We start from the raw sequence: 25,363 nt of genomic DNA, 5'->3' as shown, positions 1-25,363 counted from the left end.
GATTATAAAGTCAACATATAACTAGTCCTCTAGAACAAGGATCTGCAAAAGCCATCTTAAAAGAGACAGAACGGCTTTCTAGCAAAACATGAATGTAATTTGACTGAAGATGTATTAACTCACATAAAAGTAAAGTACTTGTAAAGAATGTATAAAACCAAAAGAAACGGAGTTGGTCAGCTGCACAGAATGGAAAAAGAAGCATGGAAGCAAGTTATGGGGCGCCGATCCAGGAACAGAAGAGGATGGCAGGTGCCGCCGCCAGCATACTGGGCAGCGGGCCTTACCCACAAAGGCTGCTCACTTAGCCTGGGGCTATACACTGCGCGCTGAAAATGCATTGCAGGCTCAGGGTGGCACGCGCTCTGAAGCACTGAAGACTTTCACATAAGCCCACACATACTGTCAGACATCATAAGCTCTACTGGGAAAGCTGAAGCAGATCTAGGCAGTGATGTGAAACCATTAGAGACAAGGAAACACAGTGTCACTTAGAACACTCCAGATACAGGCAGGAAAAAGTCACAAGAGAAGTCCACTGGTCTTTCGTGCAGAAGCCATGCCAGGCGGAGGACAGACCACCTGACACAGGACCCCCGGGTACCTGTGTGAAGAACGCCAGCGCCTGAGCAGAGTCTATGCACTGTGCCGGTTCCTGAGGCAGAAATGAAGCCACAGCAAATATTTCCCGATGAAACAAGGGTGACGTAGAATAAGAGTTTATTAGCATGCTTAAAAACAGATAGCAGTTATTGATTTGGGGTTCTTTCTGGTTACACGCGTTACTCAGTTTGTGAAAATGTATGGAGCTTTACACTTGCGATGCACACATTTTTCTGCATATGTCATATTTCAATAAAGAGTAAAAATTAAAAAGACAGCAGAAGGAAAATGTTGGAGAGCATTAACCCGAAGTGAAAAGTATTAAAATTCTGTTACTTGAATAAATTTTGTACTTATTCTATCTGCAAGATAACAAACCCAAACAAAAAGATAAGATGACCTCTTTAAAACACTACACTGTGAAAAGGGGATGCTTTGTAAGTTGGTCAGTCAGGCCAGTATCTATTAAGTGCAAAGAAGCCAAGCTGTCTCTACAGGCTGTAAAAGAGACTCCTTGAAAAGTTTTTATACAGAAAGTACTCCGCCACTTCCTGTAGTATGCTCCACGTAGGTAGGTTTAAAAACCCAGGCCACATATCTTTTGCCCTCATCCAGAGGGGAAAAGAATTAACCTCTGTCACCCAAAGCTGAACACATCTACCAGTGCACAGAAACTTGTAAAAGGTAAATGTAATTCTTAACGACCACATAGCTACAGGAAGAAGCTAACGAGTATGCAAATACCATGGGCTATCAGCTTCCTAGGGCTCTCACGACAAAGAGCCACCCCTAAATCAGATGACTTTCTGAAAAATGCTGTTCACCCTCCCAGTGATCAGTCGTCTGGGCTGGTTGAGGTAACAATACAGGAATCTCTTCATCACTCTGTGCCTCAGTCTCTGTGCTCAAAATAAGCTAGCTCCTTTACACTGTCAAATTTACTGTGTATGCCTTGAAAAGATCAGAAGAGATCTGCCACAAAACTGTGTATGATAACTAACGCAGAAAATCAGGGCCAAGGGGAAAAAGGATCAAGCAAATACACTAACAGTAAGGGTTACCACAGCTGCCGTAACTGAGCATAAAAAACTTGGCTCTTAACTTCCCCGCAGCCAGAGCAAAAGAGGAAACGGCTCTCATTATAGACGTTTCCCTCTATTGATTCCTCACCACCTCTAAGACACAGCAGTAATTTAAGGCTGTGAACAATAAGACCGATTTCATGTATTTAAACAACCAATTCCTCAGTTAAGAGAGAGACCATGAATACTGACAATCTCTTCAAGTCTGACTGACTTTGTCAAAAACACAGAGCTAGGTTCACAGCTACTTCCTTGTTTTTCTGGCAGTTAAAGCTCCCAAATCGGACAGACACTTCTCCACAAAGAACAGTGGGAAAATGAAATAAACTCAAATCTGGGATTGTTAATTTCAACAAACTAAAGAAAAGTACTTCAGGTTGCAAATTAATCATTGAACTCGACTGAGGCATTAAGCATGGATAGTGCTAATGTCACCAGTTAGATGAAAACGACCACAAAGACATCAAGTACAAAACTACCTCACCTAGGAGCAGACAAAAAACCCTCAAGAAGGCAGTTAAAAAAAAAAAAAAAGAAAAACACATTAATTCAGTTCTTATTAATACATTTTCAAATAAGGAAAACAAAAGTATTTTTGAAACAAGTACTAGAAATGCATATGTTTGAACTAAAATACAGGTGGACCATCTGTAAAGAACACATAAAGACATATTTAATACAGACGAATTGGAATAAGATGCAGCTTAGCTTTGGTAGTTAGAGCAGAGGAGAAATCCTGAATTCTTGAATCAGTGGACAAGTTACAACTTAACTAGACCTTACTTTACCAGATCCGTGACATCAGGGGGTCAAATTAAGATATGGCTAAGCTCTCTCTCCAAGCCTCACTCCATCCGGGTCTCTGCTCGTGTCACCTTAGCAGAGGCCTTCCCAGGCCACCTCTCAAAGAAGCATCCCCACACCACTCTATTCCTAAAGGCGCTTATCACCAGGCCTGTGGCACACTGCTCCTTCCCCCACCAGAACACAGGCTCCACTGAGGAATTCAGCCGACCATGCTGTAACCCCAGGGTCTACAACACTGAGTAGAATCTAGGAAGCACACAAACAGGTTTTCAGTTAAAGACCAGATCCAGGGACTTCCCTCGTGGTCCAGTAGTAAAGAATCCACCTTGTAATGCAAGGGACGCAGGTGCGATCCCTGGTCAGGCTACTAAGGTCCCACATGCTGCGGGGTAACTAAGCCCGTGTGCCACAACTACTGAGCCCGCGTGCCTCAACTAGAGAGCCTGCGTGTTGCAAACTACAGAGCCCATGCGCCCTGGAGCCTGCGTGCCACAACTAGAGAAGAGAAAACCCACACGCCGCTGCAACTAGAGAGAAGCCCACGCACCAGAATGAAGAGCCCACACACCGCAATGAAAGATCCCGCACGCCTCGACAAAGATCCCACATGCTGCAACTAAGACCCGACACAGCCAAAGTAAATAAAATAAAAAAATAAATAATAAATAAATCTTAAAAAAAAAAAAGAACAGATCCAGTCCCTGCTACGGTTCAAGTATTAAGTTCAATGGGGCATCCTTGCACATAATGTAAACATAAAATTCCAGAACAAGTTACCGAAGACTATAACTTGCAACAAACAAAGCTTAAGGGCACAGGACTTTATCAATTATATTAGTAAGAAATTATACTAACACGCAAATATTACTGACGGGAAGTTCACAAACGGTCGGGAGGCCAGGTTCAAATCCTGGCTCGACTCTCTACTGTGTGACCATTCTTAACTTCTCTTTGCTTCAGTTTCCCCTTACATAAAATGGAGACAAAAACAGTACCTACTTCAGTGTCAAGTACTGTGTGAAATAAGGACGCCGTCTTGACAAGGATAAAACCGAGGGAAAGAATCAGGGCAAAACTTCTGTTCCTTATTGCTTCCCACAGTTCCAAACTACAAGCAGGGCAAAGATAACAAGGAAGGGAGGGAACATTTACTTTTATTTGAAAAATATGTACATTACAGTGTTCGTGTTTTTAAAAGAGCAAGGTAATTTTCACCACGGCAAAACAGAATATCACAAGTCTGTGGTTACACATGCTTTTCAAATAAAAAGCGAAATGTAAAAACGTGCTAGAGGAGAAAAAGCTGAAGGGGGGCTGGGGGACAGGAAAGCCGGGCTGAGGTCCGTGGCACTGAGATCACCCGTGCTTGTCGTCTGGGCAGCTGGGCCCCGAGGCTGCTCCCTGGGGCTGCTCCCTGCCATTTTGCTGTCCCGACAGCTCCCACCAGCCGTTCTCTTCGGCCCTACAATCGCTGGAGGTTCTGCCTTAAGAGAATACATACCAGCTCACCTGAAGGTGTGCAGATGCAGACCCACGCAGGCATCAGCCCAGTCATTTATACCCCAAAGCAGGGGGAAGGCTTCCGCAAAGTGGCCGTGCAGCCGCGGCTGCCCTCTGAATAGGGGCTGGCTGGATTTGGAGAGGCTTGCGCTGGATGAGCCAGCAGCGACAGTGACGTGATTAATAGCTGGTGAGGGCAGGGCTTGATTCTGAATAACTGATTGGTTCTGGATCCTGGCACTTGCTTAGACCCTAATGCTGATCATACGGGGGCTCCGGATGCAGAGCATGAGCCCCTCAGGCTACAATCTGGCTCGTTGTAAATCCTGAATTGCTGTTCTTCCTGGAACAGAGAGGGGCTGAGGCGGGTCTCACTTGCTTCTACCTGGCTGTCTAGGACAAGGAAGGAGAAATAAGAGACACGTGGGTGAGTTTCTACCACAAAAGAGACGGCTTTTGTCACACACTGCAGCCAGCAAAGCTAAGGGCAACACCTGGAGACCCAAGTAGCAGAAGCAGTTGACCCTGGGAATCATTTCCTGAGGTGACAGCAGGAGCAGCAAAGCCACTTCAGCACCTGTCGGCAGCTACTGGGACACTCATGTCAGCCCAGGGAAGGCTGCCTGGAAGACGTGTCACCGATTTTCAACAGCACGTTTTTAATTCCAAACTAAGAAAATAAGTACTACATGGAGGGTTACTGAAACATTTAAATAAATGATGCTTAAAGCTTCATAATACAGTGTTCATCCTCTGAAGCAGAGAACATTAGATTATGGTCTCCATATGTGAGGGAACGGAGGCTGAACAGGATTCCTCCAAACGCCCTGGTTCTGAAAACCTACATTTATCATTATTTGGGCGAAAAGCATAATACAAGTCAGAGGTGGCTCAGACAAGGACTCTTAACCATTGGCGTAAGCCTGATGTTACACAGTGAAATGAACCACCGATATCAATAATATCAATTGATTTCATAATTTGTCTCTTTCATCGCCTAGAATCTGGGTCTCCTTTACCCAGTGAGCAACACGTGAATATAGGAGGGAAAGGAAAGGAGGATTTACACGCTACCTACTATATGCTTGTAAATATTACAGATGTTTTTTCCCTAACTATAAACACTGAGCATTTCAGGCAAATGTCGTCTGGAGTCTGACCACCTGGGCTCCTCGCCTTCCAGCTGTGGGCCCTCAGGAAAGTGATGATTTCACTGTGCCTCAGTTTTCTCCTCTGGGAAAAGGAGCTAGCATCCAATGATGTCGTTACCAGCGCTCTGACAGGCTAAGAGTATTGCCTAACCAACCTAAAGCTGTTACAACAGCACAGGGCACGCAGCAGGCACCTGCGTACGTGTACGATCGCGATTTCCCATTTCCCTCACAGCATCCTTGTGAAGAAAATAAAACCCTGTAGTCAGGGAACAGTGTCTTCAATTTACAGAGGAGGCAATTCTGCAAAGACAGGCAATTAACCTGCTCAGAGTCACAGAAAGTGACAGAGGTAAAAGCCATTCTCTCTCCACTGTGCAGTGCTGGCCGTGTCATTCATGCTGTTAACAGCCACGGCTTACTTCCAAATACAGAAGTCACATAGCCCTCGGCGAGCGAGACGTCCTCAAGGAAGTCAGATTGTGCTGAAAGGAAATCAGACTGTGCTAATCTCGACATTTCATCTCAACCAAAAAACACTTATTGTCTCCCCAGGTACACAATGCTAGACTGCTGTCAGGCCATAAAAGCAAGCAGCAAGCTCCTAGTGAGTTAGGTAGACGCGGACGTTTCAAAAGCAAGCCTTAAGGGAACTCAGGCAAGAGAAAAGGGAAAGGACAAGGGAGGGGATTAAAGAGTAAAAAGACCCACTACAGACCTTCAAAACGAAAAATGTACGTATCTACCTTGCCCCTGAGGAATCTGCTCAGGGCCTTAAACTGAGGCCAACAGCGCCCAATCTTAATGAACTGGCCCAATTCCAACACACACACAGCTCTGACATACACAGGCCCGCAGGGCCCTTTTGACTCTCTGGGAGACACCTGACAGATCACAGGTCAATCTTAAAACAACTGGAAGCAAGATGTCAATGAACAGATTAAACGGGGTTACTCTTTTGTTCCCTCCTTTCTTCCCAGGGATCAAATTTGTACAGGCTATATTTAATACAATACGTCAATCGGGAGATCAGGAAACCTGATTTCCAGGCCTAAGATGGGCCAGACACCCCGGCTCCGGGCGCGGGTCCGGTCCTCTTTGTCCGTCGTTCCCTCCCTCGCTCCCACAGCACCCGCGGGGGCCAGAGCAGGGACTGGGGCTGCCCCGGGCCACCTGCCATCTCCTCCTCCACCCTCTCAAAAGTTGCTAGGGCTGCAGAGAGGCCGCCCTGGCCTCGAGGGCATGCTGTCAGCTCTTTTCACTATTCACCGCTCTCCCCGAGGCGGCCTCGGGAGGAGGGCGCGCAGCGGCGTGGGTGTGAACGGCGGGAAGCGGCCCCGGCGTGACACTTCGCGGAGCCGGCTCCCCAAGGGGCACACGCCGCGGCCGGTGCCGGAGAGGCCCGGGCTGCCCACACATCGGCCCCGAGGCCCGCAGCCCCCGGACCCGCCGCGCCGGCGCTCCGCGGCAACCCGGACGCCCGCCCACCGCCGCCGCCGCCCACTCACCGCCGCACTCGGCAGAGTACTGGTCCCCCCAGTCCCCGGACTGCGGGCTGCAGCCGCCGCCCGCCGGGGCCTCCTGCTGCTGCCGGTGCTGCAGCTCCTGCTTGAGCAGGGACAGCGGCGAGTAGTGCTCGGTGGCTAGGGCGCCCGGTCGCGGCCCGTTGGATAGAACCCCCAGCAGCAGCAGCAGAACCAAGACTCGCCGGGCGGCGCCCGCGGCGGCCACAGCGCCGCCCCAGCAGCCGCAGCACCAGCAGCCGGCAGGTGCCATCTTCCCTCAGGGCGCATGTGCAGCGGCCCTCGCCGCGCTCTGCGGCCTCCCAGCCTGAACCTGCGGCTGGCAGGTGGGCCGTGGCGAGGGGGCGGGAGAGGGAGAGTGGCAATGCCTCCTGGGAGTTGTAGTCCTAGTTCAGCCAGCCTGCGATCCCCTTTTCGGTGCTGGGACTGCGAGTCCCGGTAAGCACCGCGCGGCGCAAGGCTTCCGGTCTGGCGTCTGACGTCTTCCCCGCCACTGAATCGGAAGTTCTGGCCCGCAGTTGCGTGGAAATGGGCACTGATGGGCGGAGGAGTGGGTTTCGGCCCGGCAAGGGGAACACCGAAGGGGTGACAGCTGGAAAGGGGAAGACGGATGGGGTGGCAGTGACTCCTACTACTGCTGCTGCCTCGGCCTCCTGCCAGTACAGGTGCATCGAATGCAACCAAGAGGCCAAGGAGTTGTATCGAGACTACAGCCACGGCGTGCTGAAGATAACCATCTGTGTGAGTTGTCAGGTGTGGGATGTCCTTGGGGAAAAAATGGCGCAGCGAGGTTTGGGAACCGTGAGAGACCATGGTACCTTTACCAGATTTTTAGGGTGATAAAAATAAAAAACCAACGAGTTTCAGGGTCCTCTAATACAGACTTCAGTTCGATGCTTGACATTCCCGTTCCTGCTCAGTCGAACCTTTGCATGAATACCTGTAGTGGTAGAGAAGTCATACCCTACAGCGCTTTTCTCATACCGGTCACGTTTGCTGACCCGGGCGAACGAATCCTCGGACGGAGATGGATGCAGGTGTTGTGCGTAGAAATTTAAAGATCGGATTAGGGTGACATTTGGGCTCACGCCAAAGCTATTTCATTCTTATTCTCCCTTTGCTAGACAGATGTTACCATCTTTACACTTAATAACCTATAGTAAACTCTCCTAGAATACTTTTTCAAGCTTCATCCATTGTGGTTTTTGAATGTACAGTATTACGTACAAAGCACTATGCTAGACGTTGGTGATATAAAAACCAAAAATGAAGAAGTAAAAATTCTCTGCCTGGAACAGTCTTCTCTCAGGTATCTGTGTGGCTCATTCCCTCACCTCCTTCAAGGACTTTTCTCGAATATCTTATAGAGAGGCCTACTCTGACCACCCTATTAAAAATGATGATTCCCCCCCCTTCAAGGCTGGTATACCTTATCACCCTTCCCTGCTTATCTTTCTCCATAGTACCTATCATCTTCTAATATTGTATATAATTGACTTTATTATTTATTGCCTGTCTCCTCCCACTGGAATGTAAGCGACACAAGGAGAGAGATTGTGTATATTTTATTCATTAATGTAGTTGGACCACCCAGGACAGTGTCTGACACATAGCAGGTGTTAAATAAATATTTGTTGAATGAATGAACCATTTCTAGGTTTTTTAGATGATCATATCCTAGGCCATCCGGTATGAGAGAACAGTAAGTTATGTGTGGTCTAAACTTAATGGCTTTGGACTAGTCCAATTAAATGGCCCATCTAAGAGACGACAGCCACATAACTGTGAATACAGTTTGTCCAAAGAAAAGCTAGTAAATACCTATGCATTTTAGTTAGCAGTGATTTGTAATATAATCTGTATTTTAAAAAATTATTGGCATTAGGCTAACAACAACAAAATCCCTGTTCAAATCATCAGACGCTGGCTTCTCTATACCTTTACTTATGTAAAGAGAAAATAATTATTGGATAGCTATTGAGGTCAACAGCTATACTCTCCCCCACTTTTTTCCCCCCGACATCGCACTTTCTCACCCAGGAGACAGATTTTAGAGTAATATTTGGAATATTGAATGGTGGTACTGTACATTATGGCTTATTGCACACAGTCGTTCCCTAATGAAACAGGGTAGGTAGTATCCTTGTTTATATCATGCTAATGCTTAATGATATGCATGATTGCATTACTCAGAAAAATCATTCATGTGATGCCAGACTCTGAAAATTAAACCATAAAGTAATTAACTTTGTAAAGACTGTCCAAGTCCTGACATGAAAAGTAAAAAGTTTTTAGACATCAGGCTATTTGCTCTGAAAAAATATACAAAGTTTCTAAGTGGTTACAGCCGGTAACTTATAGGTACTTTGATCTCTGCTGTATTTGGAGTCAGCAGTGTACTCAGCCTGATCTCCTACCAGTATTTTTCATTCTAATCTCCCTTCCCTTTGCTCTTCTTGCTTTTTCCTGCCATTCCTCCCAGCTTGCCTATCTGTGTTTCTCTAATCTTCTTCTAATGGAAGCACGTCCCTTGCTTTTAGTCACTCTCTCTGCTTCAGCGCTTCACAATTTATTATAGTTATGTTAAAGATATTGTGCTTTTAATATCCTGAGGAGCCTGGCCTATTTTAAGTGCTCAGATATTTGCTAAATCCATTATGGTAACCAAACAAAACAAGACTCCTTTGAGATTGTCTCAAGTTTTAGTTCTGTTTCGGACAACAAGATGCAGCTTTCACCCCTGGGTGCTGGGTGCAAAGATGAATAAGACAGCACTGCCCTCACAGGTTCCGCTTCTCAGATATGCGTTTGCTTATTGTGGAGCTAAAATTTGAGAATGAGTGGGGAAGGGGATAGTCTTGGAGATGATGGGAAGGAAGAAGCAGCAAGAATATTCATGAAAAAACAATGGCCAATTTATATTCTGAAAGAGATGTGATTCACTATAGAATTAGAGAACATAGCAGCAGAAACTAAGCCATATCCATGTTAAAATGGAACTAAGCCATATCCATGTTAAAATGTTAAATGGAAGCAGTATTTGAGTTCCCAGGGTGTGCATGGTCCCTATGCTGTAGGGATTTCTTAGAGGACAACTTTCTCTTTCAGGATACTTGTCTATTAAGTAATAAATGATATGGAATAGAACAACTTTGCCAGAATAAGAAAACGTTTCTACTACATTTAGCTATCTCGCAATCGGATGTTTTACCACATTTGTTTGTTTTGTGTGTGTGTGTGGTTTGACCCATTACATTCAAGGTGAAGGAAGCACTCGAGGAAAAAGCAAATAACAGAAGCAGAACAAGGAAAAAATTTGGCCTAAACTGATAGGGAGGGAACCAGCAGACTTTAATGAATTCTCAGTGTTTCTGAAATACTCAGCGTGTTGGGAAGGGAAGATGGGCATAGCACATAGCATGTCCCATGATACCAGCAGCTGCCTCTTCTGTTTGGGTTCATGTCACCCTGTGCTCATTCCATTGTAGCACTTACAGTAGCATGTTTATTTGACTTCCCCTTCTAAACTGTAAGGTCCTTGAGGGTAGAGCTTATGTCTCAAGGAAAGTATCTAGCACTGTGGAAGTGCCTGGTCCATAGACATGGCTAAGGAAAGAGAGCTGTTACGAGTGTAATAGGCACTCCAAACACACATGTCAGACAAATGATTGCAAAAGGAGTAACTACGCTGCTGTGTCTCCTGCTGCTGGTTTCTGCCGACCTCCTTCTAAAAAATGTCCAAATCCCGTCTTAGACTTGTGATGCTGTCAGAAGATGGGTTTTAGGGAACTTTTAAAGGACAGAGGGAGGATCCCTGACCAGTCTGCAGTTTCATTTTAAAGTGAAGTAGCATCTCTGGTCTTCCATTCTCATTCGTATAAAGAGAGGAAGTGTTCTCCACATGAGTAGCACAGGGAGAGGTTCTAGAAAACAGCTCTGTCATGTATATAGAATTTCTGATTCTGTGGCTTCTGTTTAGATACTGGCTTACTCTTTGCTCAGCTAAAAAGCCTAACCTCTTAAACCTCAGATCTATTAGGTGGGTTTAAATTTGGAGTAAATAGCACATCTCCCTTCATTGGTTCACCTGATGACTAGACAAACATACACACTTCTTGTAATGACATGAGTGAAGTGGAGAAACTTTAAATTGGAAATGAATCTAACTCTTCATGACATTGGGAGTGCAGGGTTCATATTCTTCAATGCACTCCATTTTTCTTCTAGCACTTTGATATAATTAAAAGGCCATCCGAGTATGTTTGCATATCCATCACTTCTTCTATTTCTATTTTATCCCCTCAAAGTTTCAAAATGTTTTGTGTTTGAATTGTAGCCATTACTTTATGCAGTGAATAGGAGCCTTGATGCAACTTTGTAGCTAATACTCTTTCAAATGTCATTTCTAATGAGCTTGTTCTCCTATACCTGCGGTTTTTATATGTTCTGATGGTATTGGGATTTCATAACATTGTAATCACGTGTGTCCAAAAAAAAAAAAAAAAGAAAGCCCTTTAATAGGAATGGCTGAGAGCCCAGAGAGCCTTGATTTGGGCAACTTAGAACCAGGCGGCACAACCCCGTTCCTTACATACAGCCAGCGTTCTCCAGTGTCTACTATGGCAGAGAAGGACCATTTTCTTGCCATGTTCTCCATGGAGAGAAAGACAGGCTTCTCTTGGTATGTGCCACCCGAGGATTCCTACCTGCCTGGAGCTCTCAGAAGCTCTGGGTGCAGGGTTACTTTTCTGAACCCTTTTCTCCAAATCATGTTTCAAGAACCACAAAGTTGGGGCCATCTAGCCAACAGGCAATGAAAGTACATTATAAACTTACTTATTTTATAATAATTCCTACAAATTGAAAGTAGCGTGTTCTGAGATACTTTCCTGCCTAAAATCAGTCTTTAAATCAAATATCTTTTGGGTCTTCTTAAATATGAGATTAAAAGATTAATATTTTTAGCCTAGAAGATTATATTTAGTCATTTCTGAAACCAGGTCTTATGCAGATGAACATTTTGTATCTGAATGGAAGTTTATTTAAATAAATGCCGATATAGCCTTATTGCCATACAAATCCAAAATAGACTCTGCTGTTTTGAAATCCTTTAAGATTTCAGAATGTATGAATATGTTTATTCTAATATTATCTTGCATTATTTCAGAAATCCTGCCAGAAACCTGTAGACAAATATATCGAGTACGATCCTGTTATTATCTTGATTAATGCTATTTTATGCAGAGCCCAGGCCTACAGGCATATTCTTTTCAATACCAAAATAAATGTAAGTTGTTATAATTTTTTTCTTTTCTAATTTTACTCGATGATTTTGCATTTTTAAATAATAATCTCAACAATTTTGAACAGAATTAAAGAATATTATTTAAACAAAGAAATTCTAACAAGAGTGGGTCTTTTATCTCAACAATGTCTGGAAATTTCTAGAAACAGCAGGCACTGCTTTTTTTTAAAGTGTACAATGTTTAGTGTATATTTAAGAATATGGTCACTAGCAGGAAGTTGACAAACCATAATCTGGATTGCCTTTTAGTAGGTTACCTTTTGAAACAGACATCAATAATTTTGAACAGAATAAAATGAAATATAACCTGGTAGGGAGAGAATTATACCTAAAAGAAGTAAGCAAACATTGAAAGAAAAAGATTTAAAAACATCACTTATTACATGTTATACTCTGCTGTTCAGGGAACACATGAGGTGAAAAATCAGAAAAGTCCTAATACATGAAGTTGGAATTTTTTTTTTTTTTTTTTGAAATATACATTTAATGTACTGACTTGTGAACTCTTTTAATAGTTTGGCTAGGGTTGACAAATAAAATACAGGACACCCAATTAAACTTGGAAGTCAGATAAACAATAAATAATTTGTTAGCATATGTCCTAAGTATTGCATGGAACATACGTACACAAAGTATTTGCCGTTGATCTAAAATGCGTATTTAACTGGGTGTCCTGTATTTTTCTTTGCCAGATCTGGCACCCCTAATTTTGGGCTGACGGGGACAGTAACAGTGCAATTTATTTTCCCTGTGCCTCCTCCCCCAAGTTAAACAACCCAGGCAGTGTTTATATTAGTAATATAATTGAGTCTCAAACCTTGCTACACATGAGAATCACCTGGGGGGAGACGGAGGGGACGGCAGTTGATTCTTCCAAGCCGAGGCCTCACCCAGAACCAGTTATATCCGAATCTTTGGGGATGGCATCCAGGAAAGAGTATTTCTAGAACTCCCTGGGCAGTTCCAGAGGGCAGCCAGGAGCACCAGGGCGCCAGCTGGAGGAGCCTCGGGACCTCCCACCCGCGCTTGTCCCTGGACCACGTCGAGTTTGCACACACACTTTCTCTTCCCCACTTTATATCGATAAATGTCAACCCATGGGAGATAAATAAATGCTAAGTGTCAACCCATGGGAGATAAATAAATGATAAATGAATGATAAATGTCAACCCATGGGAGAAATATATAGAACAAAGCCACTTCTTGTTGCCTAGTATTTTCTGTTTTTGCCAAAATTTCAGCCTCTTGAAAACTTCCAGCTTTTAATTGCTTTCACTATTTTCATTTATACTCATCCAACCTAGGGGCACTTTTTAAGAAATTCATGTTCAGACTAATCGTTTCTTCGGAGGAATCATGAAATCTTCAGGTTAAATCTATCCTCTTATTGCTGCTTCCATCTCTCCCGAGTCACATAAATTCTTGCTGGATTCCGTGTATCAGACGAATGTTGAAAATATAATGAAGGGTGAACTACTATTTAAAGCAGTGATTCTTAACCAGGGGTGCACATTAGAATTCACCCTCTGGGTGTGGAGAAAAGGGAACCCTCTTGCACTGTTGGTGGGAATGTAAATTGATACAGCCACTATGGAGAACAGTATGGAGGTTCCTTAAAAAACTAAAAATAGAGTTACCATACGACCCAGCAATCCCACTACTGGGCATATACCCAGAGAAAACCATAATTCAAAAAGGCACATGCACCCCAATGTTCATTGCAGCACTATTTACAATAGCCAGGTCATGGAAGCAACCTAAATGCCCATCGACAGATGAATGGAAAAAGAAGATGTGGCACATATATACAATGGAATATTACTCAGCCATAAAAAGAAGCAAAATTGAGTTATTTGTAGTGAGGTGGATGGACCTAGAGTCTGTCATACAGAGTGAAGTAAGTCAGAAAGAGAAAAACAAATACTGTATGCTAACACATATATGGAATCTAAAAAAAAAAAAAGGTTATGAAGAACCTAGGAGCAGGACAGGAATAAAGACACAGACATAGAGAATGGACTTGAGGACACGGGGAGGGGGAAGGGTAAGCTGGGACGAACTGAGAGAGTGGCATGGACATATACACACTACCAAATGTAAAATTGATAGCTAGTGGGAAGCAGCCGCATAGCACAGGGAGATCAGCTCTGTACTTTATGACTACCTAGAGGGGTGGGATAGGGAGGGTGGGAGGGAGACGCAAGAGGGAGGAGATATGGGGATATATGTATATGTATAGCTGATTCACTTTGTTATAAAGCAGAAACTAACACACCATTGTAAAGCAATTATACTCCAATAAAAATGTTAAAAAAAAAATTCACCCTCTGCTTGGAACTGTTTCAAAATATGCATGCCTAGGATTTACTTCCACAGATTCTGAATGAGGACTGGGGTGTAGACATTTGTGTTTCGAAAACTCTCCCCATGTGATGCTTCTGCTGAACATTGCTGATTAAGAACTACTGGTTACAGACTGAATACAATTGGCATTTAATTGGGCAGTTCAGAGTTTGACAAGCTACTAGGTGGGACATTCTTCAAAAACCACAGAAGTTAGCTCTGTCTGTGCCTATTGGTGTTAAGTACAGTTGTTTCTTTACCTGATTGAATGGCAATGTCTTTTTGACTACCAGATGCACGGAAAACTCTGCGTGTTTTGTTTGCTTTGTGAAGCGTACCTGAGATGGTGGCAGCTTCAAGATTCAAGCCGGAGCGTTGATCCTGACGACTTTATCAGATATGCTAAAGAGTGGGATTTCTATAGAATGTTTGCAATTGCTTCTCTAGGTAGGAAGAAGCCATGCTTTCTATTCTTAGTTGACCTAACATTTTGATTTTAAAATTAAGGTATGTGGTCTTAATCATTGGTAAAGAGGAGCTAGTCAGAAGACTTGAGACTAAATTTTCAGCTGTACCACTATAATCTGCTAGGTGAGTTTGTATAAATCACCTGCTTTCTTACTTTTTGTTACCACACATATGGCATGGAAATAATTATGCTTGTCAGATCAGAGTGTTTCATAAAGTATTTTGAGACACAGTATTTTTAGTAAAATTCTTCAATATAAGTTCTGATTATCCAATCTGAAGATTGCCTGAATCTCATCTTTATTAAAACAGATTGATAATTGCCAGGCATTATTCAATGTATTATACTAACTGCATTGTACTAATGCAATGTACTTAATAGGGGAAACTTGTTATTTACCTGACTGCATGCAGGGAAAGGGCTACTCCCCCAAATTCTTTAAGTTCTGAAATGGCTTTGCTTCAGAATTTGCATTTGTGACTTAGGTCAGAATTGGGTTGAATTAATTTCTGTGACTATTTTATTACTTACTGGTTTACATGCTTTTCTGCTTCTAAAATCTTCTATTATACTGAAATATTATTTTAGTAATATTGTCTCCAGCCCACTCCAATGTCATATTTCTGGGCTGTGTGTCCTCTTTTGTCCCTTTTTCTTCTCAATCTGCCCTTACTCCCTCGGCCCAGTGGTTTTAAAATTCATCCAGTCCCAGGGGTTTTAAAATTCATCTATATGCTGAGAATTCCCAAACGTACGTAATAATATTAAAAACATCCTTGAACACATCACCTAAACCAAGAACCAGAACCTAATATAATTTTAAGCTTTAAAGCAAAGCCTCTTAGAATTGCTATAGATAAACTGCTTTATGTCCATAATTTCTAAAAAACAAACCAGGCTTGTTTTCAAATAGTTTGGAATTTCTGTAGCACCGACTCTATAGTGGCTATTTTGACACTTGATCAGAAATTTTTTTCTACTGTTACTAAACTTTTTTATGTGTCTTAATCTAACCCCTAGTTAGGTTTCAAATCCCTAAAACAACTTATAAAGAATATTTTACACAAATACAGTATTTTACAACTTAAACACTGTTTTTACGGTGTTATCAACTCAGTTTTCACAACCATCCTCTTCGGTGGGTCGATTGGGGCTCCTTCCCTATCCGCAGTTGTGGAAGCACAGGAACAGGAAGGGCAGATGGTTTACCCTAAGTCCCCCCGCAGGTTACTGTCAGCGCAGAGCCAGGGGAAGGTCTCCTGGTGCCCTGTCTCCCATTTTCTCCACTGCCGCTCCTACGGAGCCCACCTGATCACGAACGCCTTAAGTACTAGGGGCTCTCCAACACCTGCCTTGTGAAAGACTGTGCAGAGCCCAAGGGCAGGTGCAGTTCCCTAAGTCTCCCAGGTTCTAAGCTAGCAAGCTATGGAGGGTGACCTAGTCAGCCCTTCGGTCCAGTGCAAGAAACCCTTCTCTCTAGATTCCTGCAAGAGGGTTTGAGTATCCCCAGTGACAGGAGACAACCCACCATCATTAGATGGTTCTTGTTGTTAGGGAGTTCTTTATTATTATTATTATCATTATTATTATTATTATTATTATTATTATTATTATTATTATTATTAGTCCAAAACCCAGGCTATATGATCTGCCTGTTTGAACAGATCCTTGCAGTTGACAAGCCCTTCAGTCATTTTGAGATAGTGTGTCTCCTGAAGAATATATCAAATTTCATGTGGGCTAACCATCCTAAATTATGTTTATCGATCCTAATCACCTATATTTGGAACCTCTTTATTTTGGCTAGATTCACTTATAAAACATTTTAGAAAGAATACAGTTGTTTCTCCTGTAATGTGATACATGTGTTCCAGAAAAACCTGATCCTGCAGAAACCTAAATAACAGCTTATAGGAGAAGATAGAATTAGGGACAGACCATTCAAAATGTATGCAGCTGGGTAATCAGAGCACTAACAAACTTAATAAAAAGAATAATGCAGTTAAAAGAAATGTTAAATTCCTAGTTGACGGGAACAGAACAGATTGTGCTCTATTCTGACTGTGGGACACCAGGGGAACTATTGCCTCTTCTAGTCTGGACTCTTGTCTCTGAATGCTTTCTGGAAGGATATGGAATTACACTCAAAAAGTTTGTTAAAATGAGTAAGGGAAGTTTTAAATTTAGGTAACAGAGTATTCAAAATCTTATGGCTAATAGGCACTCAATAAAATAGTAGAAGAATGAACAACGAAAAACATCTTCATATGTCCTTCCTAGGATGGGTCCCATCTTTCAGATTTAAAAGCGTCCATTCTGCTGTCTGTTCTTTCTGTGGAGATCTCTAGGACTAAAGCTGTTTCAACAGAACCTTACTTCCTAAAAGGAACTTGAGAATGTTGACGATTACACTTCTCATGGAGTTACTTTTTCTTCAGAGGATGATGAGGTATTTCATGAAAGAATTACTGAAATATGTTTCTGAAATCATACCAGCAGGATTTGACACACGAGACATGGATTTATTTTTTTTAAAAAAAAGGAAGAAGAAGAAGAAAAGGGGACAAAAAAGAAAATTTGATCTTGATAAAGCATTTCTTTTGTGGTCGGTTGATAGGCTGTATTTTGGAAATTGTGGTTTATTTGTTTCTAGGGGGCTCTGGGTTGGATTGGGACATTCATATCTTTATCCTTCATTTCCTCCTTAGAACAAACTGCCTATTTTACTGGCATTTTTACTTTCCTGTGGGTAGAACGACGCAGAACAGCGAAAAAAGCCCTCAACTTCGCTTTGCTGCTGAAAGCGTTGTTATTATCTAGCTACGGAAAACTCTTGCTGATCCCGGCTGTCATTTGGGAACATGACTACACACCCCTGTGCCTCAGACTCATTAAAGTATTTGTCCTTACGTCAAATTTTCAGGCAATTCGAGGTATGTTTATGTCTTATTGTTTCCTCAGCTTTCAACCCATCTGAAGGCTTAAAGTCTTGTTTCTATAGAGTAGTTTATATATAACCTGTTAAACGCTGGAATTCTTCGTAGAATAATCACAATGCCGAACATTTCCATAGTGCCTTACATATAGCATGTGTTCGGTGTTTGTTCAGTTTAACCACGTGGTACTCTTTAGTTTTCAGAATGCCTTCTTTATGCCTTGTATCTATCCCGTGGGGTCTGTAGGGCAGCCATTGTTGTCTCCACTTTATGACTCGTGGTGACTTGTCCAAGGTTACATGGCCGGCAGTTGTCAAGCCGGGGTAGGGTGGCAGCCTGCCTCCCAGCTCAGGACAGTTCTTAGTATATCAAGGAAGGGGTAAGCAGCCCTGTGTGTCTTCCTTTTTCCCACACATTGTGAGAAGTGCTATTTTAAATGAACCTATTATCTGATACTTCTTATAACGTTTATCATCTTGTAAACTATAAAACCAAGAGTATCAATTTTTTTCTGTTACTCTCTTTATAACCTTAGAATCTTTCATTTTCCTGTTTAATATTCACGGGAATCCGTGTCTTGATGTGAGCAGGAGAAACTCAGTGTTTTTGTTATAAGCAGATGCTTTGGTTCTCTCAGAACGTTTGCAGATGGAAAAGTAACAGCCTAGATTAATAAGAACAAATAGAGATTTTCTAAAAACAGCTTTACAAAACAACTCCATTCACACTACCACATAATTTACATGCCAGTATCATTTAATTAAACTCATAAGAACTTATCAGTTGCCTTCTCTTTTCCAGTGACCCTAAATGTCAACCGCAAGCTCTCCTTTTTGGCCATCTTGAGTGGCTTGCTGGTGGAGAGCGCCATGGTCTACTTCTTCCAGAGGATGGCACGGGCTCTTGGAAGTGACTGTGCCATCTATAAATCTCAAGACTTTTGAAGAGGTACAGAGCATCTCTCAGTGTTCATGCACGCAGACAACAGGTGTCTTCCTCAAATTAGACAGATGTCGTCGCAGAATACATCACCCGCCCCCCGGCACCCGGGCGCCTCGAGGTCACCTCCATCTCCCCCGGGGTCTTCACGGTCCTGCACTCTAGTTTTTTGTCATCCACAGTGACATCAATAGCTATGTTTTTGTTGCCTCTGGGGCCCTGCTCTCACAGTTCTGTAACACCTTCCCTCCAACGCACTCCTACTTAGATCTCGGACTCTGAAATCTGTGCCGCCGACAGCCGTCTCCTGCCCTTTCCAACCGTTCCACTCCCTCCCTCCCATCACCCCTGCCTTTGCTGCCTTTTGTACCTCTCTTCCCTAAACCTCTCACTTTCCTCTACTTCTCACCTCCCTTGCCTCTCCTTTTAACTGTGCCTGGAGCCTAGAGGCAGCTGTTGCCTTATCCTCTGTTAGTCCCTGGAAACGAGCCAGCTTCCTGCCCTTCTGTCAGCGCCCCCGTTAGAGCTCTTGGGGTGAGTTCACCACCCGTTTCCTCTGTGAAGCCTGGCAGGCCGTCCCTGTGTCCGCACAGTGGCTGCTCCTGTCTCGAGGGCACCTCTAGGGACCCAACACACACACACAGACACACACACACACACACCCCGGCCTTAGAGCAGTTGTTCTGAAGTCACACACACACACACACCACACACACAAACACACACACACACACACAGCGGCCTTAGAGCAGTGGTTCTGTAGTCTTCTCGGGCTCCTTACTTCGTGTCTGCCGTCACTTTGCTGAGAATTGAGACTTACCAACTCCTTGAGTGTCCTTCTCTGTTCCAGAACTTGTTCAGGCGTCTGCCTTCTTTCCTCCTTCCCTCCATCCTGTCTTGGAGTTACACTCAGCTTTCCACCCCCCACCCCCGGGCGGATTCCACCCTGCAGGTGTCCTCCTGCCTCTGGTCACCCTCAGGGGTCGGGACCACAGCTGCAGTCTGCCTTGAGGCAGGACGGGGCGACTTGAAGGCGGGGCAGCTGGCGAGGGAAGCACGGCAGGAGGGGGCAGGCGGCTTAAGCCGAGGCAGCTGTCGGCGCGCGCGTCCTCCTCTTCCCTCTTCCCGCAGACCACCTCCGCCTCTCCTGGTACCTCGGCCTCCCTCCCTCCCCGCTCAGCTCACCCTCTTCCTCTCCACACCCCCACACATTGCTCCCTCATCACCCTCTCTCATCTATGCTGGCTCCTTCCCCTCTGCCAACAGACGCGTGCAGCTCTTCACTTGCGAGCAGCTGCCCTGAGCCCCTCTCTCCACTGCCTTTCCTCTTTGCAAAACATACTTCCTCCCTAGTCTCCTGAGATCAGAAGGCAGCCAGCCATCAGCTCTGCCAGGCTTCTTCCTGCCCCCGCTCTGCTGTGGAAGCGGCTGGCTTCTGACACAGGCCGCCCGGGCCCTTTCTGTCACCGACTTCCCTGTCTGTGCCCGGCTTCCATCCTCAGCCCCCCAGCTCCTCTCTCCTGCCGTGCAGACGCTCGGCTTCCGCACGCCTTGACCCATCTCTTAGTGCAGGCTGCTTCCAGATCTTTCCAGATCTGATACCTCTAGCCCTCCGCCTCTGCCAGGTCACTCATGCCCTTCCACTGCCTCCGAGATACTGCCAGGACGGTGTGGCCATTACCTCTAAAATCGAACTCAGTACCCCGCCCGCCCGTCCCCAGGAAAACAGAACCTTCCTGATGGCTTCTCATCTTGTCACTCAGACCCCAGCCCAAGCCTCCTGGTCTCCTGCGTCAAAGTTTCTAACAGCCTCGCCCACCTTCAGCCCATCTTCACAGAGCACCACTCCTGGTGTCTCTGAATTTTTCATCCTTTCCTGTTGGGGACAGGAGCTTCTGGTCTCCTCCGGAAAAACACCTTTTAGTGTTCTCTGAGCTCTAGTGCTAACTTCTCCTCTGCGGGCGTGCTCCTGCCCACGTTCTCTACTACACCCTCCTCATCCCCAAAGATGTCACGCCCTCCCAGGACCCGGAGGGGCCTCTCCTCCGCCTAACCAGGTCCAGTCGCCTTTGCTTCTCCGTGGAACGAAGACCTTCCCCACATTCCAGTCTGTCGTGCTCACTCCCTCCGTAGACCTCCCGGTGCCCAGCTTGGCACAGTCATGCTGCCGGAGCTCCTGAGACCCTCCCAGTGCTGAACACCTGTCCCCTCCTTCTGCTAGCGCTTCACTTGTCAGGCTACCCATGACAGCTTCTGGTTAGGAGCAGGTCACCTGTCTTTAACGTCCTTTACGTTGTCTCATGTTTTATGCTTGTCTCCCCCAGTCTGGTTGGGTGCCGGGAGAGGCCATGCCTGTGGTAACTGTGTCCCCCATAGTACAGGCCCTGCCCTAGTAAGTATCTGTTGATTTGATTTTCAGCAGAATGTGCCACTCTGAACACTTCCTTTATCATCCACAGTTTCCTTTTTTTTCCTCTGTGGGGCATGACCAGCTGCGTCTGTAAAATAGAAGGCGTAAAATACAAACCAAGCTTCTCCTTATTGTTGTGTAAAATGAAGCAAAGATTTGGATACACTTCCTGAAAAAGAAAGCAACTGTTATGGTGCTGGGGACTCCTAACCCTACCACCCCACCCCTACATGTAGGAAACAACCACATACGGATACACACAGACACTCACAGAAACACAAAGAACTAATGCAGGCAACAAGTGAAGATATGTACATTATATATGGTTCAGGTAAGCATCTGAATTGAAGGAAAATGAATTCATGAGTCACACATAAGAAAAGATCTTCGTTCATTCCTTTGACATATTTATATCTTTTTAATTTAAATGTTAATGGTTAAAATAATATTTTGTGTTCTGACAACAAGAGAAACACTTTTCTCTCAAGGCAGTCACAATAAACTGAGCTTTTGTGAATATTTAATTCAGTGTCTTCCCCTGTAACTAAGTTCCTCTTTAAAATCAGCTGATCCAAAAATAAATAACTAAAAACAACTGAATTGTCCACTTAACAGAAGTGAATTGTATCTCAGTAGAGCTGTTATTAAATAAATAAGTATCACCTCTCCTTCTCTCTCCCTGCTTCATTCGTTTGTTCTTTCATTCATTATTTACTTATTCATTCAACAGATACTTACTGAGCACCTACTCTATTTGGGTCAGACACTATGGATACAGTGGTAAAAAAGACACGGCCCTCTTGACATTTACTGAGTAGTGATGGATTTAGAAACAGGAGTAGGTAATTGCAGTACAGTGTCATAAGTGTTATAAAGGGGTGAGTATAGGGTACTCGGGAAAGGCAGGGTGGGAACACCTGTTCCAGTCTCAGAAGTCGAGAAGGTCTTCGAAGGGGAGGGGGAAAGGACACACACTTTCCAATACCCCTGGTAGAGAGGATACCGGTGCACGTACATTCCTAGACAGCAGAGTGCTAACGTGCACAGGCAGGGGCCGAAAGCGAACAGTCTAACTGGGTGGGATGTGGGCAGTGGGCGTTTTACAAAGGACACTAGGAAGACACGTAAAGGTCGGATTATGAAGGGCCTCGTGAGCTGTAATTTATCCCGAGGATGATGAAACCAAAACAGATAGTTAAAAAGAAGACTCCAAAGTAAAAAAACAGGACAAAACCCACTGGGATAACATCACAGAATAGCCGTAGGCTGGAGAGGACCGTTGACCACCAGATGGAGCCTGTAAATGTTAAGGAGGGGGGAGAAAACATGGTTCAAAGGCATACAACCAAAGGAAAAAAATCAATTCGAAAACAAATATTAGGGGAAAAAAAAAATGCCCCCCCAAAAAAAAACTACACTGATCATCTTTTCAAATCTTTGACTCAGATAAATAAAGAGACACACATCACCCATTTATAAATTTGTACTCAGTACATTCCCAGGCTGTCTTGATCACCATAAAGGTATTTGTTAATCTTTCAAAATGAAGCAAGTGTTAGAAATCCCTTGCCGGGGTGTCGGCGAGGTGTCCGTGAGCGGTAGGTAGCTACGCGCTGCAGGATGTGTGGTAAGGGCTGCGAGGGAAACACATCAGATCAGCCCTGACCTTGACTCCACTCAGCCTATCCATCACATCACTCGCTGGGGTGAGAAAAGGAAGGGCAAGACTCCAGGAACGAGGGAGAGAGACTGCCTTCCAAGTCGCTGTGAGGTGGCCAGTTCTCCCACCGCCCAGGCCGCGCCCCAGTGCCCAGCACAGGAGTTCATCTTATCTCTGTGCTATCAGTGGCCCTACTTTTTCAACATGTTTTATGAAACATTTCAAAGATACAAAAACGTTGAAAGAACTGTACAGTGAAAACACACCTCTCCGCCACCTAGGTTTTACAGTTGTTAAAATTTTGCCCCGTGATTCCTGAGATGGCAGAATTTTCAATTATGCTGGGAAGATGAGGTAGTGGTGATGCTTGGTGCCTTAGAATGACGTCTATGTCTTCCAAGCCGTCCCTCTCCCCCAGTCACTGAAACGTGGTCTGACGACAACAAAGAAGGCATTTATATGAAAATTCTCTTGAAGAAAAATTACTTTTAGATATCCACACTTTTATTGAAAAAGCATATGCACCCAAGCCATCCTAGAAGAGCTACCTTAAAATCACGGATCAGTTACCGTCACAGTGGCTACACAGCCCACTGCTGACTCTTGAGTTTTCAACACAGCCAAGAACCAGGAGAAAAAGTACTCAGTTTATGAAAGCACAGTATAGATGAATAAGGTACAAAGAAAACGGACAAGTGGTCTTCTGTTGGAAGATTTTCTGTCAGAGTGTTTGAAGCCTTCAAACTAAATCGGGAAGAAAACATCATGGTGTACATGAGAGCCAAAGAAAGCGTATTTTTAGGTATTTACAACAAAACAAGGCAAACAGAAAAGCTGAAGATATTTTTAAAATCAGTCATATGAATAAACTGAAGCTTAGAATGGTTCAGGGATATGCTCATGGTCACATAAGCATATAGTGATACAACTGGGTCTAAAATCTGGTCTCCACTCCTAGTCTAACGGGACCCCTGGGTCTATATTAGTCTCCACCCCTAGTCTAATGGTAGATCCCTGGGTCTATCTTGGTCACTACTACTTAGTCTAAGGGTGGATCCCTGGGTCTATCTTGGTCTCCACTACCTAGTTTAATGGGAGCTCTCTGGGTCTATCTTGGTCACTACTACCTAGTCTAATGGTGGATCCCCAGGTCTATCTTGGTCTCCACTACCTAGTCTAATGGTGGATCCCTGGGTCTATCTTGGTCACTACTACCTAGTCTAATGGTGGATCCCTGAGTCTATCTTAGTCACTACTACCTAGTCTAATGGTGGATCCCTGGGTCTATCTTGGTCACTACTACCTAGTCTAAGGGTGGATCCCTGGGTCTATCTTGGTCACTACTACCTAGCCTAAGGGTGGATCCCTGGATCTATATTAGTCTCCACCCCTAGTCTAATGGGGGGTACTGCAGTCATTCTTAACCTTGTTAAGAAAAAGGATAATGTTCTTCAAATACAGTTAGGAATAGAGAACAACAGAGTTTTAAATAAATAGGGAACTCAAATGACTAGAACCAGATTAAATATTAGTCCTCTGTCTCCAAGGAAGAAGCTGTAGAAGAAAATGAGTGTTTTATTGTATTCTTTCCTCAGAATTGCTGCGATCCTTAAGAGTTGTGTTGTACATTTCTGATATAACCTTATTTACAAAGCTGGCGACTCATTCTGAAGGGAAAGTTAGTAACCCAAGACTAAATTAAAGTGTTCTCTGGCTAAGCCAGTAGAGGAAATACGCTGCAAAAGCAAGAACCTCAGTACCCAAACAGGATTATATTTATTCATTCCTATTTAACAAGAGTTTATATATACTATTTACTTTGCTCCAGGCACTATTTTAGGGGCTTTATAATCGTTAACTCACTTAACCCTCATGATAATCCTACAAGTTGCCTCTAAGAGCCCACTGGGAAATGTATCCTGGGTATTTTGAAAGGGGGGGGGCACGGTGTATTTGGCCGGCAGGTTAAATGATGCTGTCATGTCGCAACAGAGATAAACAGCTAAGCGGGAGGAACACAAGGGTGCCCAGAAATCTGTGCCAGTTTCCTGCGGCTGCTGTACCCATTACCACAAGCTTGCGGCTTAAGACAACGAATGTATTCTCTCGCAATTCTGGAGGAAGGAAATCCAGAGTCAGTTTCACTGGGCCAAAACCGAGGTGTGGACAGGACTACCCTCCCTCCAGAGGCTCTAAGGGAGGATTCGTTCCCTCCCTCTTGAGGGTTTTGGTGCCTGCTGCCAGTTCCTGGCTCCTGGGCACATCACTCCAATCTCTCCTCCATCTTCACATCACCTCCGCTTCCGTGAGTCAAACCTCCCCCTCTGCCTCTCTCTTACAAGGACATTTGTGATAGCATTTAGGACCCACCCGGGTAATTCAGGATGATCTGGTCATCTCAAGATCCTTAACTACATCCACAAAGGCATTTTTCTCCGAATAAGGTAACATTTACAAGTTCCAGAGACTGTATCTTTGGCCCAGATATCTTTGGGGGGCCATTTTTCAGGCTATCACAAAATTATCTGGCGAATAGCAGCTCCACACCCAACACACACACAAACACACACAACCTCCCAAATGTGAGCAGGACTCGCCTGTGAAGCTTAACCCTCTATCTGTGGCTTCATCAGAG

At 44.3% G+C, this 25,363-nt stretch overlaps 2 protein-coding genes across 10 annotated transcripts in view; one reads left to right on the top strand and one right to left on the bottom strand.

The window, feature by feature from the left end:
- The window catches only part of TTC13 (tetratricopeptide repeat domain 13), a gene marked incomplete at its 5' end in the record, with an annotated part of 69,772 nt that extends 62,853 nt beyond the window's left edge, over positions 1 to 6,919 (bottom strand). For 8 of the 9 annotated variants that reach the window (XM_082422988.1, XM_082422989.1, XM_082422990.1 and 5 more), the window contains one exon: positions 6,652 to 6,919. In XM_082422988.1, the coding sequence (XP_082279114.1) occupies positions 6,652 to 6,919 (268 nt within the window). Of the gene's footprint in view, positions 1 to 4,001; positions 4,257 to 6,651 lie in introns of those variants that run through there. The other variant, XM_082422994.1, reaches the window with a different exon arrangement.
- Positions 6,920 to 7,184: 265 nt separating this feature from the next.
- ARV1 (ARV1 homolog, fatty acid homeostasis modulator) lies at positions 7,185 to 21,736 on the top strand. The gene is made up of 5 exons (XM_082423036.1): positions 7,185 to 7,407; positions 11,834 to 11,953; positions 14,608 to 14,761; positions 17,492 to 17,716; positions 18,521 to 21,736. The coding sequence occupies exons 1-5, from the start codon at positions 7,195 to 7,197 to the stop codon at positions 18,661 to 18,663; spliced, it is 855 nt and encodes a 284-aa protein (XP_082279162.1). The 5' UTR covers positions 7,185 to 7,194; the 3' UTR covers positions 18,664 to 21,736.
- Positions 21,737 to 25,363: the final 3,627 nt, after the last annotated feature.

The sequence above is a fragment of the Balaenoptera physalus genome, assembly GCF_965194825.1.
Source record: "Balaenoptera physalus genome assembly, chromosome: 14".
In the NCBI taxonomy this organism is placed as follows: domain Eukaryota; kingdom Metazoa; phylum Chordata; class Mammalia; order Artiodactyla; family Balaenopteridae; genus Balaenoptera; species Balaenoptera physalus.
The sequence above is the reverse complement of the archived record's forward strand: the minus strand, read 5'-3'. Positions and strand labels throughout refer to the sequence as shown.